Source organism: Paroedura picta, chromosome 7, assembly GCF_049243985.1.
Source record: "Paroedura picta isolate Pp20150507F chromosome 7, Ppicta_v3.0, whole genome shotgun sequence".
Taxonomy (NCBI): Eukaryota; Metazoa; Chordata; class Lepidosauria; order Squamata; family Gekkonidae; genus Paroedura; species Paroedura picta.
In genome coordinates, this window is record NC_135375.1 from 31,017,386 (window position 1) to 31,036,282 (window position 18,897).

General features: G+C 40.7%; 1 protein-coding gene across 8 annotated transcripts in view; it reads left to right on the top strand.

The window, feature by feature from the left end:
- MAST4 (microtubule associated serine/threonine kinase family member 4) overlaps positions 1–18,897 on the top strand; it is a 275,824-nt gene that overhangs the window by 90,518 nt on the left and 166,409 nt on the right. For all 8 annotated transcript variants that reach the window (XR_013233058.1, XM_077347278.1, XM_077347279.1 and 5 more), the window contains one exon: positions 12,822–12,853. Coding sequence is in view for 7 of the 8 variants with exons in the window: in XM_077347278.1 (XP_077203393.1) it covers positions 12,822–12,853 (32 nt within the window). In the remaining variant the exon portion in view is untranslated. The remainder of the gene's footprint in view (positions 1–12,821; positions 12,854–18,897) is intronic.

Below are 18,897 nucleotides of genomic sequence, written 5' to 3' on the forward strand. Positions count from 1 at the left end.
CTAACCTATATGAAGTCTTGATCTAACCTTTCTCACAAAGTAGTTCTACTTCTCTGCATTTCTAGGAAGAAGTGGAGGATGGAAGGCTGTCAAAACCTTGAATCAAAGGCCAATTTGCTGGGATGCCCAGATATGGTTGTCTGGTCAAATTAGTGTTTGTTCTATTCCAGCAAAGCAACATTCTTTTTGGAAACATTCTTCTCACTGAATCACAACACCTTCCTACAACCAAATTAAAGTACATGTAACTGAGATTAATGCTTGTTTATCCCTGGCCTGCCTCTTTGCCCTCATTTTGTTTCCTTTGTCTCAAAATTTAGATTAAAGTCTTGGGAGAGGAACAGATGTGACTTGATAGGTGTGACTTATCTGATCTGCTCCCTTTCCTTTGGTGTGTGTATGTGTGTGTGTGTATATGTATTCTGCCTGTGCCACGGGCTCTGCGGAGGATGCCCAACCCGGAAGCAAGTTGCAGCAGCCGGGCAGAGATCACCTGCGGCTGGCCGGGACGAAGTGTGGGGTTTCTTATGAGGCAGGGCGGCGTTGGTGGCGGGAGGAAACCTTTGAGGCCTCGGGGGGCGGGGAAAAGGAAGAAACGGGAAGACACGGGAGAGGGATAAAAGGAGGCAGTGGCACGGGGCAGGGGGAAGAGGCTGTAACGGAGTAAAGAGAAACTGCAAGACGAAGATGAATGAGAGTGTGTTTTGAGAGAAGCAGGGGTGCCATCAGATTGCGCCTTCTGGGTAGGCTTGGAGGGAGAGACAGCCGAACCGGGGGTGGAGGGTGAGACTGACTCTGAGGGCTCCGGTCCTGATTGGGATAATCCTTCACCCCCAGTTTGGAGGGGGACGCTTCGTCGCTACAAGCCCGAAGTCGCCCGGGAAGGGCAGGTGCACTCCAGCCGAGACCCCGGACCCTCACAACAGAGACCAATAGACCCCCCGTAGAGCTTTACGTTCTGCGGGAGAAAATCTATTGGTCGTCCCCGGCCCTAGGGAAGCACGCCTGGCCTCGACCAGGGCCAGGGCCTTCTCGGTCCTGGCCCCTGCCTGGTGGGATGAGCTCCCGGGAGAACTGCGGGCCCTGCGGGACCTTCCATCGTTCCGCAGGGCCTGCAAGACGGAGCTCTTCCGCCAGGTTTACGGTTGAGACCAGGCTTAACACCTACGCCCCCCCGGGACCTGAGGATTGGGATTAGACATGAGTACCATCAGTATCCCCTCTCCACTTGCTAAGGGGGAATGGGTAGTTGATTAGCCGCTCTTGCCAGGTAGTCATTAATATTGACATGTTATTTGGTTTTAATGTATTTTAGGGGGTTTATACTGTTGTAACCCGCCACGAGCCGCAAGGGAGTGGCGGGAAATAAATTCAATAATAATAATAATAATAATAATAATAATAATAACAAGTGTCTCAACTGAAATACATGCAGGAACGTGGCAAAGAAAAGCAGCACTCCTTTGAAAAGAGAGCCATGATACATAAAGTGGCATTGAACAGCTATGCTCTCATAAGGGAGTGTGGTAGCCTTTACTGACTCACAATGAATGAGTTGTGAGAAGATGGTGACCATGTGCATCATGAGGACTGAGAGACAGTCTGTGGGAAGGGATCTTGGCCTGGGCGTCAACCTGTGAAATGTCATGAACGGAGGGGGCATAGATTAGCACCCACAATTTGCCACAGTTGGAAGTGCTGCATACTAAAAAATTATATTCTAAATGATGCACCAGAAAAGTACAAAAAAAAAAATAAAATGAGGGGTTACACATTTTTTGCAACATCTTTCAAAACCTGGAAAGGAAAGGTTTCGAGAGTATACATTTCAAACAGTGGCCAAAACATAATCAACAGCACAATAAGCAGGGTCCAAACCTTGTTACAGCTGAATTAGAGACACTTTTCCACATAGAGGTGCAAGATATGATATTGAAGGAATGATACTTGCCACTTAGGAAAGTTGGCAGCTGTTGTTACAATGCAGGAAAGGAGCTGATCAAGTTGTCACGAGTGAGAATAAGCAGATCTGTGCCATAATAATGAAAGCAATGAAAACAGGTGTGAAAACAATGGCCAAAGGAAGGACAGAATGCACCATAAATGAACCTTGTCGAGTTTGCAAGCTGCACAGCAATACAGAGAACCACTCCCCCCACTAAAACAGATTAGCTTGCCAAGAAATTAGAAGGGCATTCCCCAATGACAGGGAGTCCCTATTAGGATTGAAGGACAGGGCATGGAATGTCCCATTGTGGGGCAAGGCCAAATAGCCCAGACCCACAAATTTGAAAAAATTTCAGTGGTACTTCCATGGTCAAAATGTTAAAAAGGCAGAGTTTAGTGGTGCATCTCAGTGTGGCTCTTCAGTGTGGCTCTTCGGCTTCAGCCCATCACTCAGCCCAGACGAGCAGGGGAGAAAGTGAACATAGTTGCAATAATAAACACCCGCTGTAGCTCAATCAAAATTAGGAAAATTAAAAAAACTGTACCCCCCTGCCATCTTTCAATTCCCATGGCACTAAAATTGCCCAATGCAAGGTTTCTTGCTGATATATTTACAGTGTGATTCTGAAAGAAGCCAAGTTTTGAGTGCGAGATTTAGCTAAATCAATTAAACCAATAACCCAAAAGAATCAGGTAAGAGTCCCAGATAGGTAGATCAACAGCAATGGGACTGTAATGCAAAGCACGTATATATCTTTTGTAACTTTCCAAACCTGTCACTTTACAGTTTACACATTTCCATTGGTTCATGCATCGTCATTGCGTACCTTGGCACCTTTGGACCGTCAAAGGTCTCAAGAGTAATTGCTTTGATCCTTTCTGATGGGCTGTGTTGTCCCTCTTACAAGAAGGTTGTAGAATGGTAAAGGTAAAGGTAAAGGTATCCGCTGTGCAAGCACCGAGTCATGTCTGACCCTTGGGGTGACGCCCTACAGCGTTTTCATGGCAGACTCAATATGGGGTGGTTTGCCAGTGCCTTCCCCAGTCATTACCATTTACCCCCCCAGCAAGCTGGGTACTCATTTTACCGACCTCGGAAGGATGGAAGGCTGAGTCAACCTTGAGCCGGCTGCTGGGATTGAACTCCCAGCCTCATGGGCAAAGCTTTCAGGCGACTGCCTTACCACTCTGCGCCACAAGAGGCTGTAGAATGATAGAGTTTGCTATCTGAGCAGTCTCCTGAGAATGGCCCCTCGGATGGTATTCCTCCACATATGCACATTCCTAAATCTGCAGCATTTCATACTTGAAGGGTACAGTGGGGTCTCTTGCAACCTGCAGTAGACTTCTTTTGTTTTCCTTATCTTGCATATGGGATTCAGCAAGCATATGTGACTCTCTCGATTGCGAGCAATGGCTGTCACAGGTCTTCTGGTTTCTGTGAATCTTTGGTCAGGCTGCATTCTAGTAAAGCTTACTAAAGGATTTCACTAGGTCTATTTTCTATGGTTCCACAATCCTACATGGAGTTGTTATCTAAATTCACTAAAGCACTAGTTTCTTGATCTTCTCCAATGAAGAATATGTTGTCGTTGTGTAGCTTGGATGTTCCAGACACAGTTTTATGGGGGCCAATATGATATAGAAGTGTAATTCCAACTCTTACTGTAACTATCCTACAAATAATCTGTTTTATCATTTTAATAGACTTATTTTGTATTTGCTATAACGGAGTTCAAAGAGGTGAATATTTTATCTAGTAAGCTATGTCTCAAATCTTGTTAGAAGTAAGAGTTGTTGCTGAGAATGTGACCTGGCAGCAGCTTATGTCTGCAAGATGTTGTCTTGATAGCCTTCTGTGAGATCACAGCATAAATAATGAAGAGACTCTTGAATCGGTGAATGGGATTAGTCTAAGAAGATTTCTCACTGTTCTGTATTTTCCAGTCCACCTTGTCTTCTGTCAGAGAAGGACATTATGAAGCAACTTTCATTACTACATCCTTTGGGATTTGGAGACCCTGAGGGTAACCTCATGCTGTCTCCTAGTCTGCATTCTCCATCAGATCATGAGGCATAAATGGATCTTTCATGTTGGTTTCAAAATCCTTCAAGCAGCACAGATAGGACAATCAGTTTATCAACATGATTTCTAGAGAGCAAACAGTGTAGCAACCAACCTGCAACTACAAAAAGGAGAAAAAGCTTAACCCAAACAGGAGTCCAGGAACGAAAAAAGTTTAACAAAAAGGGAAATGTCTGAAAGCCTATTGGGGATTCACCAAAAAGTTTGGCTCCCTACTTGATTGAAGAACAATGACATGGTTGCTGAAAGTGCAAGCTGAAACAGTATTAATGCTTGCCTTGACCAGGGCCTGTTCTTGAAAATTTTGAGACCTCCATTTATTTTATCTTGTCCCTTGATCTACATATGTGACTAACAGTCCACACAGTGTCCATTGTCTATTGTTAACCTTTGTCTATGTAAAGGAGCTGTCCTCCTGTCATTCCTATATCCTCTACCCTTTCCCTGCTCTTTTATTTTATTTTATTACCTGCCTTTCTTACTGAGACTCAACAGATTACACAACATAAATCAATGCAATCAATAGGATCATAATCTAGTAAACAGTGAATAAAAACTAGAATTGCAGAAATTTGAAACAAAGCTGTTGTATGAACAAAGCATAAGTTTAAAACATGACATGTTAAACTATGGAGAACATGGTGTTACCTAGATAAAAATCCAGTGCATTTTATGGACAGTATATTATGATGTAGTCATGTTTCTTATGCTGTCTTGAATAATTGTGTTTCACAGAGTTTGTGAAATGCCAGGAGTATGGGCTATTTCTTACTGCCTCAGGCAGGTTCCACAGCAAGAAGGTCTTTACAGAAAGCATAAGAATAGGAAGTTGTTGATATTTTGCAGGAGGCAAAAGGAGATGTGAAGCTTTTGTGGTGGGATATAGGTGGAGAAGTGGCTTTGGAGATACGAAGGTCCAAGACTATGAAGGGATTTCACAAAAATTGAATTTGGTAACTGATGGACAGTCAGTGGAGTGGCTGTAGAATGGGTTTAATATATATACTCTGTCTAGCTCTCACTAACAGCCATGCTTTGTATTCTGCCTCCTGGAGCCTCCAATTTGATTTCGAGGAGGAGACCTGTGCAGAGTATATTATCATTATTGATGTTACCATTTAGGTGGTCACATCAGCTGAGTCAAGGTAGGGGGCAACCTTCAGGCCTAAACCACATTGGAATTTTTTTAAAAAATTGTGCCTTCATTGACTTACTTCTCCAATAGTAATGATGGGTCCAATATAACCCTAATGCTTTTGTTGTAGTTTTTCAAGGCTGTGTAGCCATGGTCTGGTGGTTTCACCAGTAATGGTGGCTGGAATCTTCAGAGGTAGGACACGGCAAGATGGGAATCTTTCTGTACCAAAGTGTGGAGCATATTAGCAGTTGCTGGGCATTTTATTTACTTGGAGAGCAGGGGGGGAGGGTGGAGAGAGAGAGAGAGAGAGAGAATTTAACACATCACATTCCTGAGAGTCTCCCAGGAAACTTCTTGGAACATGGAAACACTTTTCCTGTGTCTTAGACCAGGCCTTACATTCCTTCCGAAATTGGTATTGGTTTTCCATCTTTCACAGAACATCATTCCACCCGTTTTTTCCCTTTCCATCCTCAGACAGCAAAGAGCTTCCATACACTCCGTATGTCCTAATTTTCTACTTGCATTGGACAAATGATTGCCATAAAAATCTGTATTTATTCATATGCTTCACTGGCCCCTGTAAGGGTCAGTGCATTCGTTCCAAGCAGTGTGGTGTGAAACATGCGTACTTATAGTACCAAGGTCCCACATCCATTCCCCATGAAGTCCCCTTCCACCACAGCACAATTTTTTTCAGAAGCTATTTTGCACAAGGTTTCCATCTCGGAAGTTTATAAGACAATGACTTGGTCCATGCTCTCTTAATGAATGAATCATTACTGTATAGATTCCCTGGAATTACATCTCATCTTCAAGAAACACAGATCAATTTCCCTGGGAAAAAATGGATGCTTTGGAGGAATTATTCCAGGAATGAGTCAGCTGAGGGGGAAATCAGTGTTACAGAGTTTATTCTGCAGATCATCCCACCTCCTCCTCCTCCACACCTGCTAAGCTTGCTATTCTCCCATGTGGGACTACACAGAAGTCACAACGATGAAAACAGGGTTACACTGTTGAGATTCAGAAAACCTTTATTGGCATAAACCTGTGGCTGTTGTTAATAGAGTGGTCTTCTGTGCAGACACACATCCCTCTGTCCTTTCACCACTCTAGAGTCTACCTTTTCCTGTGGAGTTTGCACTTGGCTCCATGGTGGTGAAAGAGTGCTTCCCATGTCACTAGGTGTAAAGATTCAATATCAGCCAAAGGGAGGGGGATGCTTAATGGTGTAGAAATTGGTAAAAAGCTAAAAAATTTCACCCCCACAGCTGGCCTGTGTTGGTACTCTCCTCCGTGTGCCTGCACAGACCACTCAGTGACAGTTACACTTAAGCGCAAACCTATTAACTGCTTCATCTGTTTAGGAGCATTGTACTTGCTTTGCATGTCCAAGACTTCGTAACTCCTTCCCTTTGCCACTTTTAATACAGCATGGATTGGATGCATCTTTTCCAGACAGCTTGATTTCTAGGCGCATCCAGGTTTTCCTCCTAATGGAAGGACAGGCACAACTGTGGGTTTACAGGCAGATTTCAGCTGGTACAGATCAATCCTTGTAATTGAGCCAATTTCCACAGAAAACTGAAATGTGAAATGGCTATTTTATTCAGAACACAAATGTTACACTGTTTAAAAAAAATCAAAAGCTTGAGAGTATGCAAATTCTCACCAATAAAGGTTGATCTCATTTCTTTAAAAAAATGTTCTTGGTTGCTGCATGCTCTTTGTTTAGAAATGACTATGGCCTTGACATTTGGTATACTGGGTATAAACCCCGCTTACTTGGTGTTAGTGTGATGAATGCAATAAATGTATGTGAAAGGTATAGTTTGATACTGTTTCCAGTCAAGATTTTAAAAGATTGTTTTATCCCATGAAAGTGACATTTATATGACCAACAATCTGTTCGGGAGTATGCTTAGGTAATTGTAAGAAGGCTTTTGCATTAGATCACTAAATATTTGAAAATATATTCACTATAACTGACAGAAAGGAATTTACAATGGATCTAAAAGCTTCCTCATATCCACATTAGCCATCTCTTTAGCTGTTTATGAACATTGTAGCTTTTATTGATTCCTTGGAATAGGACCTAGCAACAGGCAATAAAAGTCAATAGAACCTCTTCACTCCCATATAGGGTGTCCAGATCAATATTTGGAATTTACTGTAATTTACTGGTAATGGGTAAATGAATGGAAAGAATTACAGTGCCTTACAGCTGTGGTTTGTATCCTTTTCATCTGTGGTCCATTGTACTTGAAGGCCTTTCTTGTATCATCTGTAAACACAAATTAAATAGTTGTTCAGGATTCTTGAAGACAGAATGACCATGGTATTCTGAAACGTTTCAGATGTTGACACATACTTCACGGTCCGTGTATGCAAGTAATCTTTTGTTTGTGGCATATTCTTGTAGCATTTGGGAAGCCAGACTATGCAGCAGCATATTTATACTTTTTCACTTTTATATTCATAGAATTTTATGAAAAATTTTGGTGCTTTCAGACGAGCCTAATTTTAGTTGTGAACCTATTGTGGAACAGGTTCCTGGTATTTTGTGCATGCGAAATACCCCCAGACCAAGCTGAAAAGAATTATTTACTCTTGTTTGAAAAATCTGATCATGTTTCTAACAGTGCACTCCTATTGATTAAAATTGGCTTACACTGGAGTACATCTGCACAAGGTTTGTAATCTAAAAGCAGTAGAGCCAAATATGTGTGGATGCTGTGCATGGAGTGTATATTCATCAGTTGAGAGGGAAATCTGTTAATTTTTAAGATGCATAAAACCTCCTTTTCATATCTCTTGTATTGTGACCAGCTAGATAAGATACATTCCTGTAAACTTACTAACTAGAATTGATATACTTGGGCAGTGATACTCAAAACTACTATCTCCTTCCATTTTCTTCCAGCTCTACAGCAATTGTAGCTAAAATGGATCATGTATTTCTATTTTCCCCTCTTGTTTGCACTATTTTAGGAAGGATAAGTATTACTTTCTTTGTAAACATAGATACCTAGTGGAACTCCCTATAAGTATAATAGCTCTTTCTTTTTTCTCACATTCCTCCATTTTCTAGAGTTTAAACACAATTATGTGATCCTGCCTCCGTGAGGATAGGGTAACTATATCAAAATGACTATTTATCCCTTGATGTAGTAGAACTTTGCTAATCTCTGGAGACAGATATTTTAAACTGTGGACTGGGAATTTAATTCACTGGTTGCCTAAAAAAAGCTAAGATCATGGAATTTTCAGTACATCTAACAAAGACATAGACAAGTTTTAAGTATTTTGCTGTCTTATGTTTCTTTTGCTGTTTGAACATTGTGAGTTTAAAATTAAGCTAAGGTTCCTTAGAGGAATATGAGGGAGTCCAAAACATGAAATGGAAGAAATATGCTTCTTTAAATGGCTGGTAGCCATTTCAGTGGTTGGTCTTGCTTCCCCACTCTTGGAGGGGGGGGGGGAGTAAAACGGACAGCTGATTAGTATAGCCAAATGTGCTCAAATAAAAACCTGGCAAAAGTTATATTTTATTCGAGCCAGGTATGCTGGTAGCCGAAAAAGATCACTGAATCTGTGTTCAGTTTAGAAAATACAGAAAAATACCAGTAAGATATTGTATTTTTTTGGTTCAGGTGAACTGAATGCACACACCTACTGGACAGCTCTCTCTAATCAGATGAAATGCCATTGATAACTGCAGTCCTCCGTTTTACCCATTAGAATATCATGGGGAAACCTGTCAAAAGCTTTACTGCAATCCCAGTAAAGAATGTTGATGGAGTTCCCATGATCCAATAAGCCCGTAACTCAATCCTTAGGTTAGTCTGGTAGGACAAGTTGGGGACAAATCCATGTCGGTTTCCCAGATTTCTGAGTTGTCCTTCAGAAACTATCAGGTTTGGAATTGGTTCCGATAGCTTCCCTAGGATAGACTTCAGACTGACCTGGCAACAAGTAGGGGTGTACAGTAGACCAGGGATAGTCAACCTGTGGTCCTCCAGATGTTCATGGACTACAATTCCCACGAGCCCCTGCCAGCAAACACTGGCAGGGGCACATGGGAATTGTAGTCCATGGACTTCTGGAGGACCACAGGTTGACTACCCCTGCAGTAGACCCTTACTTCCTTATTGAAAAGTGCTTTTGTTTGTTTGTTTTTGTTACAACCCCTAGCAATGCTTTCCTGATACCTCTGGCTACCAGTTTCTGTAAACAACATTCTGGATACAGGGGTAGTCAAACTGCAGCCCTCCAGATGTCCATGGACTACAATTCTAAACCAAAAAAGGAACAAAACCCAACCTTAACAGGTAGGAACTCACAAGTTGAGCTAAACAATAAAAATAATGTAAAACTTGTTAAATATTTATTATGGTGCACAATTAAAAACAGAATAAAAACTTCTTAAAAACTATACCGAACTAACAGCACATAGAACCAAGGACCAAACGCGTTTCGACCCTTCTGGGTCTTCTTCAGTGGTCAAGATTATAATAATACACTCTCTCTATAAATATACCTATCTAGAACTCTCTGTAATGTATAGCTGAATGATTTTTTCTGACGCACATGAGATTACACTCTGAGTCAGAACTTAATGATAGCGAAGAGTGGTGACTTTAGGGACATAACATAGGAATTGGTCTCCAAAAAGGATAAAATTTATACATTACAGATCCCACTGAACCATTCAGCTATACATTATAGAGAGTTCTATATAGGTATAGTTATATAGAGAGTGTATTATTATAATCTTGACCACTGAGGAAGACCTGGAAGGGTCGAAACGCGTTTGCTCCTTGGTTCTATGTGCTGTTAGTTCGGTATAGTTTTTAAGAAGTTTTTATTCTGTTTTTAATTGTGCACCATAATAAATATTTAACAAGTTTTACATTATTTTTATTGTTCAGCTCAACTTGTGAGTTCCTTCCTCCATGGGCTACAATTGCCATGAGTCCCTGCCAGCAAATGCCAGCAAATGCTGGCAGGGGTTCATGGGTATTGTAGTCCATAGACATCTAGAGGGCTGCAGTTTGACTACCCCTGTTCTAGAATGACTAAATCCACCACACCGTATTTGTAAGCTGTCTTGTTTTATTAGATTGTACATTTTTGACTATTAGTACTTTTATATGGCAGTATGATGTATAGAGAAACATGTGAAACAGCAGAATTCCTTTTTAGAGGGAGGTTTATTGGTATGTATTGCTGATTTTGTTCGTATATTCAGCAGAACAAAAAGGAAAAAACTCTAGGTGATAGTTGACTGATTTATTATTGTGCAAAGTCCCTACGTGTTTCTCCCAGCAGGCTTTGTCAGGGGGAATCAGAGCATTCACCTAGTGCTGGAACTGTCCACAGCAACTGAGTCGTTATTTGCTGTGGATATAAAGAAAGAAAGAAATGTTGTGGACAGTTCCTGCATTAGGTGAATGCTCTGACTCTCCCTGATGAAGCCTGTGTAGCAAATCGTATATGGACTTTGTTTGTTCTGTTGACAAATTTCTGGATGCAGCCCATTCTTTCATCATCCTATGTTTTACTCAATAGGCAGTATTTGCTGTGTGTTCTTTCAAAGGAGATCTCTCTGTATAAATATATTCCACTAGTATAAATATATTCCACTAGTATAAATATATTCCACTAATTGGTGCAGTGACTGAAAAATATTCTATTTTGCAGAAAATATGTAAGTTTCAATTAATTCATAGAAAAGAACAAACTGGGAACCTGCAAGACTTGTGGGGATGGGAAATCCCATCCCCCCCCCAACATTGCTCAGCACACTCTAGCTGTTTCTGCAAAACCCACACTCATGTCAGGGTTGCCTAGGTTCAGGTTCTAGTGCGTCAGTTGCTAGGCAACCTAACTGTGACATTGAGTGTATTGTGTAGATCAGTTCCAATCTGGGTTTAGTTAGTCCTGGTTTATTGGACTGAAACAGCCTTGGTTGTGCTGGTGGATGGACAGCGGGAGTGCAACTCTGTTAATTCCCCTGGATCTCTCAGCAGCTCTTGATACCATGTACCATGATATCCTTCTGAACCACCTTTCTGTGTTTTGGGATTGGGAGGTACCATCTTTGGTGCTTCTGGTCCTATGAGGAGGGTAGGTTTCACAAGTTGGTGCTGGGGTGCTATGTTCAGCCTTTTGGCCTGTAACTTCTGCAGAGTTCTATCTTTTTCCCATGATCTTTAACATCTACATGAATCTACTGAGTGGGATCATCTAGAGCAGGGGTAGTCAATCTCCTGTCACCTGTTCTGGATGGGGTTGCACTCCTCATGAAAATACAGCGGGTGCTTTTGGACCTACTGCTGGATAAACAGGTGGTAGCTGTGGTCAAGAGTTCCTTTTACCAGCTTTGACTGGCGAGTAAGCTGCAGCTTTCCCTGGGCAGAAAAGATCTGGTCACTGTAATTGCATGCCCTGGTTACCTCTAGATTAGATTATTGCAATGTTCTCTTCATGGGGCTGCCTGTGGAACACATTCAGAAATGACATCTTGTACGGAATGCTGCAGCCAGGATATTGACTGGAGTGATCAGTAGGGACCATCTAGTCTTTTCCTATACATTGGCACCCAGTTTGCTTCAGGGCACAATTCAAGGTGCTAGTGTTGACTTGCAAAGCCTTATATGGTTTGGGCTAATATACATTTGGCCAACATACCTTTGCCCATATGAACCTGCCCAACAACTGCAGTCATCTTTGGAGGCCGTGCTTGGGGTCCCCACATATTCTGAGATTAGACAGATGGCAACCTGAGCTAGGGCCTTCTTAGTCATGGTGTTAAAACCCAGGGAGAGAGTCCCATTCTGTTTCAGTCTTCTACTAGTTGGGTTTGTTTGTATTTTAACACTGTTTACAATTGTTAATTGCTGTTTTTTTAATGATGTGTTTTTTCGTGGGGAGGTTGGTTGAAAATAGTGTTAAAATGTTATTCTGTCACAAATATTTTAATTTGTAAAATGCCTTGACGGCTCTTGAAAGTGTAGAAAAGTAGGGTATAAAATTTGGATGAATGCTGTTATCTCTTGAGATTCATGTGACATCAGTTGTCATGTTTAGATTTTATTTTTGAGGTTAACTACTCCAATTTTTATGTGTTTGGATTTTTCTGCCAAAAAAAAATCACATGCATAAAAATTCCCTGTATGCATATTCGGACCTGTTTTGTGTGAATGTTTTGATCTCTGTTCTTGGGCCATTGTTAGAATTAAATGTAAATCTATTCTGGCTGGCGTCTGCTTTATGGCACCCTGACAGTTCTTTCATAGACAGATTTTTTTAGTAGAATTTTCTAGGATGACCTGTAACACATACCTACTTCCAGCTGCCATCCCTGTTGGTATGGTAATCTGTAACCAGAACTGTTTGAAAATTGTCTGCATGAATTTGGATATATTATATACTGTAAAATGTAAGAGGAAATGACCAAGGCAATCTGTATTTTGGATAACTACTTCAGACTATGCAAGAAGAACCAAGCAGATCTCCCAGTAAACTAAACCTTCGCAAAAATGGATTATCTATTAAAAGAAAAAATGGATTATCTATTAAAAGAAAAAATGTTATTGTATGCTGTAAACGGTTTATGTAATGACCCTTTTTCTTTATTTGCAGAAGGAGCTGAGCCTTCCAAGAAGAGGAAGTTTGTAAGTAGCTAGTGTTTCTTTCTTTCATAGTTTTTAGTGCTCTGTGTGGAACTTGACAGCTCTTCAGTATGTCTCTTGTCTTTAGTGGTTGATGAAATGAAGGTTAAAAGATTATTGACTCTGCGAAATTCACAAACAAAACTAGGGTTGTAAACCCATGTCCTTAGGTTCCTGTTCTTTGCTAAATGTTTTTGTTGGTACTTTTGAGTGACCCTTTATTAAAGGATGTATTTTGCTTTCAGGAGGCTATTTGCAGAATAAAAAATATATGCCTTGGGGTCATACATTCTGTTATTTGCATTTCATGAGTAATTCCACAAGGATCTAAATAATTTTGCATTTAGCTGAAGTTGATTCGACAAACACCTAGATGGCAATAGATTTTCAATAAACAAAACATTGAATGATGTAGATTATGGTTCTATCGTTGAACAGTGAAATTATGGATTTTGTTTAGAGCCTTGCAAGCATTTCTTTAAAAAAAATTGATTCAAAATAAGTGTTCTTAGATGACCTCTTATCTTATGTATAAATGCATATGCTTTGTTTTGTTTCCAAGGACATTTTAAAGTATGTGTTTTAAAGTATGTGACACTTGTTAGTGTTGTATATTTATACCGCTTAAGGATGCGTAGTCAAAATCGCATAGACTTATATATTTAATTTTGGATTAGGTCTATGCCACCTTTCTATAATTCTGGCACAAGGAGACTAAATAAAACAAAACAAAAACATAACATTGTAGAAGTCATAACAATTGAAAAACATCAGCGATTAAATCAGTTTGGCACTGATGCATATTCTGTGTCTCTCTGTTATCAGTATTATTTGAACTACATTCTACCAAAATTCTTGCCAGAAAGAAACCTCAGACAATGAAGAATTTGGGAGGGGGGCTAGACATAGGCAGGGGAGGGGGTTGGACTAAAAAATATTGAGAACTGTATATACATTTCAGAATAGCAGCCAATAGAAGCTGTTGATGCATATAGCATTAAGGCTAGATGTATGGATATGGGAATCCTTTATGAAGTCCTGGTTTTGAATATGGATAACACTGCATTTTGTACATTCAACATATTTTTGGTAACTGTTCTTATTACGTTAGAAGTAGAAAATTCATCTGTTCATTTGTGGGCATAGAATAGCCTAATAAAAATATTGTTAGTAGGCTTCTTGGTTTACAAAACTGGTAAAGGGCTTGGGAATTTAATTGTACTGACATTTTTGGTTTCAACAGCTTTTCAAATTCTCCTTTATTTGAATGATAGGTGCCAAACTAAAAACTTCCCAAGGGAATGTTTTGCTGTATTTTAATCTCTTTTCATACATAGATAAATCAGGTTGTTTCTGGATGGCCACGTAATGGTCATAAACCTCTTTATGTAGTGGAAGAAAAGCAGCTGATACCATCAGTTGAGGTGCTGAACAGAAGATTCCAAATGCAAACAACTTAATAGGAATTGTTAAGCTTCTATTTTTTACTTAAGGCTTACTGTGACAGGTTGATAAGAGTTGGTAATTGGTCTCTTTATCAATGATTTTGAGTGTGGATTATGGGATTACTTTAGGGAAGAAAAGATAAAGGTAGGAAATAGAATAGAATCTTGCTACAACCAAGCAATACAATAACTATAAGTGTATTACATTTATGCGAAGGTCTGCATTTTCTTTTGTTAACTATTTATTCAGTTATATAAGACTGACATCTATTTTAGAAGGAGGATTTGGCTCAAAGTTAAAAACAAACAAATACATGCTTCAAGCAGATTGTCCAAAAAATATTGCAGATGTGTTTGAAATTGCATTATTAAAAACAGTGCTGAATATGTCTATCTGACAGGTCTAAGTGTGTGTGTTAAGTGTAATTAATTCATTTCCAAAATGGTTACCCTCTGAATTAATAACCTCCCAAACGTTCTATTACTAACAACTTTGCTCAGGTCTTCCAAATTGAGGGTCATGGCTTTTTAAAATAAATCAATTAACCACTTGTCAGGACTTCCTCTTTCCTCTTTCCCTCAACTTTGCCTAGCATTATTGTCTTTTCCGGTGACTCTTTTCTTTTCATAATGTAACCAAAGTATATTAGATTCTGGTGAGTAGCCATGTTGGTTTGAAGCAGCAAAACAATGTTTGAGTCCAGTGGCACCTTTAAGACCAACAAAGTTTTATTCAGGGTAGAACCTTTTGGGTGTGCACACACTTCTTCACACCAAGTAAGTGTGTGAAGAAAAGTTCAGTTTGGTCATTTTAGCTTCAAAGAACACCTGCCTAAAACTAGGCCCTTCCACTTGTGCTATGTATGCAAGGGAGCTGGTAGCACATAACATGTGGGTAGCATTTTCCTTTACAGATCAGGAGCTGATTAACACCTCATAAAGGATAAATATTCTTTAGATTTACCATATTTTGAAAAGTGAGTCCTTAAACAATAAATAATTATAAATTAATATGTAATTATACAAACATATACTAATAAACAAATTATTTCAGATATCAACCCATACCTCTATATGTCAGTCATTATATTACTCAACACTCAGATTCCTTAATCCTACAAACATAAATATAAGTTATTTCTATTCCCCTTAATTATACATGCCCTATCCAAAATTTAAAAAGAATAGGATGCCTTACCAAACAATTTTTCAAATAACTAAATGGGATAATATATATCAGCCAAAGGCTCCAGCTTTTCCTGTATGTCTTCAACCAAGTTCCAATGCTTAAACAAAATTTACCTAATGTTATTAGCATGGTTAAAATATTCACAAGAGCAAATTAGCTTAGTAGGGGGATTCCTCTTCTAGTATAGCAACAAGTCACGTCTATCCACAGCTTCCACTCTATTGCATTCTCTTTTAACTATAGATGCTGGATATCCCCATGTATTCTCCAAGCCATCACATGCCTCCTTACAGGTAGTTGGTATTGCATTAATTCTCCTGCGCCAGAGAAATTGCCCATAAGGGAGGTTGTTCTTAAGATGGGAGGGATGCAAGCTATCATAATGCAACAAAGTATTTTTATCCATTGGCTTTCTCCCCTGGTTCTAGGACTCCATCCTTGATGGGTGGTTCTCACCGCTGGTGCTAGGGAGGCAGGCCTTAAATTTACTTCCTCTTCCTGTCTCCCTGGTAGAACCGCCCTCATCTTCAGTTTTTCTCCTGCCTGCAGGGAGTGCGGTTGTGTGAGCATTAGCTCTTCACCTTTTTTTTATAGAAGCTAGATTAAGACTGTTAGTTGGAATTTCTATACTAAAATCCTTCTACTTCTTTTCCTCTGTATCTTTCCCTCCCAGTTCATAGTTAATGTTACCAGGTTAGAGTTTAAAGTTAGATTAATAGGAAATTTACTTACTGTTCAGAATGGCAACAAGTGTTTTTCAAGATGATTATTTGTTGGAGTCTGATCTCCCAGGCACGCATGGAGCTGCCGGTGGAGCTACGGGCCCGGCAGATTGCGTTCCATCGGGAACCTTACTGACCGTGGCAGCCCAGCAGCAGCCCGATAAGCCTAGCAAGGCTACTTGCAAAACAGCCAAAAGGCTGCGTGGAGAGAAGTGTGAACGGGCTAGCAGAGGCGTTCTGCCTAAACAAACAAGCTCTGGAGGCAATTCTGACTGCGTCATTATTAGCTCTGCAGGGAGCTTTGGCCTGGAGGGCAGCCATGTGCCGAGCTCTGAGTTGCACGTGGGGGAAGGAGTCCCCCTAGTGGCTGAATGCCAAAATGACTGCACGAGCTCTATAATACAAGGTGAATCCCAAACCTCTGTTGGCTCTCTGGGACACCCATGGCCTGGCACTTCTTCTGGAGACAGACCTACAAATGTGAGTGAAGGGCTGCCTGCTGGCATGTCCTCTGAAATGTTCAATTTTATGAAGTGTATGTTAAGAAACGAAATGAATTCGTTTTATCAGCAGAGGTCTGCTTTAAATGTGCCTTCTTTACCTTTACTGCCTAGGATGCTGCATCCTCCTGTTCAATATTATTCCCCATCGCATTCTGTTCACTATGAGCAGGTTCCTCAGTCCGTTCCCACCAAGGCGGCTAGAAAGATATGCTATAATTTACCTATGTCCTCAGGATCGTCTGTGAACGATCCAGAAGGTGAGTTTTTGATGGATGAAGAACAGGGGACACAGGCGATGGAGGAAGATATTCAGGTACCTGAGTCAACTCAGAGATTTTGTAAAGAGGAGGATTTTCAAGATTTATTACAGAAATGTATTGTGGCTTTAGCCCTTATTACAGAAATGTATTGTGGCTTTAGCCCTTATTCAGCCAGAGGCAGCTGAGGCACCGCCAGAAAAAGATATGAAGCCTAGAGTGAAAGGTAAGGAAGAATTTTTTCCTCCTGTGGAGGTCGTACAAAAGGTGTTTCCTATGCCTGAGTTTTTTTGGGAAAAAAAAAAAAAAGATTAAGGCAGAATGGCAAAAACCTATGGCTAACAAGCAATTTCCGGCATTTATATATATATATATATATATAAAAAAAAAAAATGTACAAACTCTCAGACTATGTGGAAGAGTTTTACAGACATTTCTGGTCGATGCACCAGTCACGGCCTTGCAGTCACAGGGTCTGGTTTCTCAGAATGGTGAGGGTCACCTTAGAGACCAGATGGATAAAAAGGAGATTTTTCTCTCAAAAAGGCACATGAGGCTGTAGCTATGGCCATTAGAGCCTCGTCCACAGCTTCCATAACGGCTAGGGCTTCGATAGTCTGGACTGGAAAGCTGGTAAGATTAATTCCTGAAGCAGACAAGAAGTCTACTGAAGGTGTATCACGACTGTTAAAGGCAGTTTGTTATTTAGCAGATACTACTTTGGATGCAGTTATTTTTGCAGCCAGGGGACTTGTGTCCTTGGCAGCTGCTAGGCGTGGTCTTTGGCTGAGGGCCTGGCCTGCAGACAATCATTCCAAATCCATTGTTATTGCCTACCCCTTTCAGGGAGATAAATTGTTCGGGGATGCATTGAATAGAATTTTGATCGAAACCCGAGATAAAAAGCAAATGATGCCAAAGTTTGTTAGACGTGGTAATGATAGAAAGTTTCAAGGCTTTTCTTTCAGATCACAGAACACCCTACCAAGATTTCGGGAGAACAGGAGAGGATCCTGGGGGAATAGTCGATATTCCCTTCGTAGGGGACGTTACTCCCGATATAGCAGACAAGGCTTCAACAGACAGGAGAAGCCGGACAGGGACTCCTCCCAGAATAAAGCATGACTCCCTAGAAGACGGGGAGATTCCGGTAGGGGGTCGTTTATCATTGTTCCCTTACAGATGGTTGAAGCGCAGTCCGTCTAATGGGCTGCAGAGATAGTTCAGGTTGGTTACAAAATAGAATTTTTTGCAATTCACCCCAACAGGTGTCTGGTGTCCCCATTAAGCGCAAATCGGCTCAAGAGAGATGCTCTGCTAAAAGCAGTCCAACATCTACTAAACATAAGAGCAATAGAAATAGTTCCTGCAGAGGAACAGAGAAAATTCTGTTTACAGTGCCAAAATCAAACGGGGATTGGCGTCCAATTACATTTGTGGCATTACGCCAGTCAGGCGTGTTAATACATCATTTTCGGACGACCTCTTGATCCGAGCGTCATCAGCTCAGGAATCAACATCACACACAGAGAGAGTGATTACCACTCTGAAGGAATTAGGATTTCTAGTCAATCTGGAAGAGAGTTCCATGGTTCCTACCCAGTGCTTTGGAGCATCTGGGAGTTTTGTTGAACACAGAAAAAAAAAAAAAAAAAAAGAAAAGGAAAATTGGTTTTGCCAAACAAAAAGATCAAAAAGACCAGAGATCTGGTGGGGGCTGTGATACGAGAAAAATCAACTTCACTTATGACACTGGCAAAACTCATGGGAGTTCTGGTAGAAACACGGAAGCATTACAATGGGGGCATTTCCACCTGCGTCCTTTACAGTCCCTTCTAAGGCCATTTCAGGAGAAAATAACAGCCAAGTCAAACATCAGAATCAGGTTGACTCCTGCCGTAAGGAGCAGCCTCTTGTGGTGGCTGAAGCTG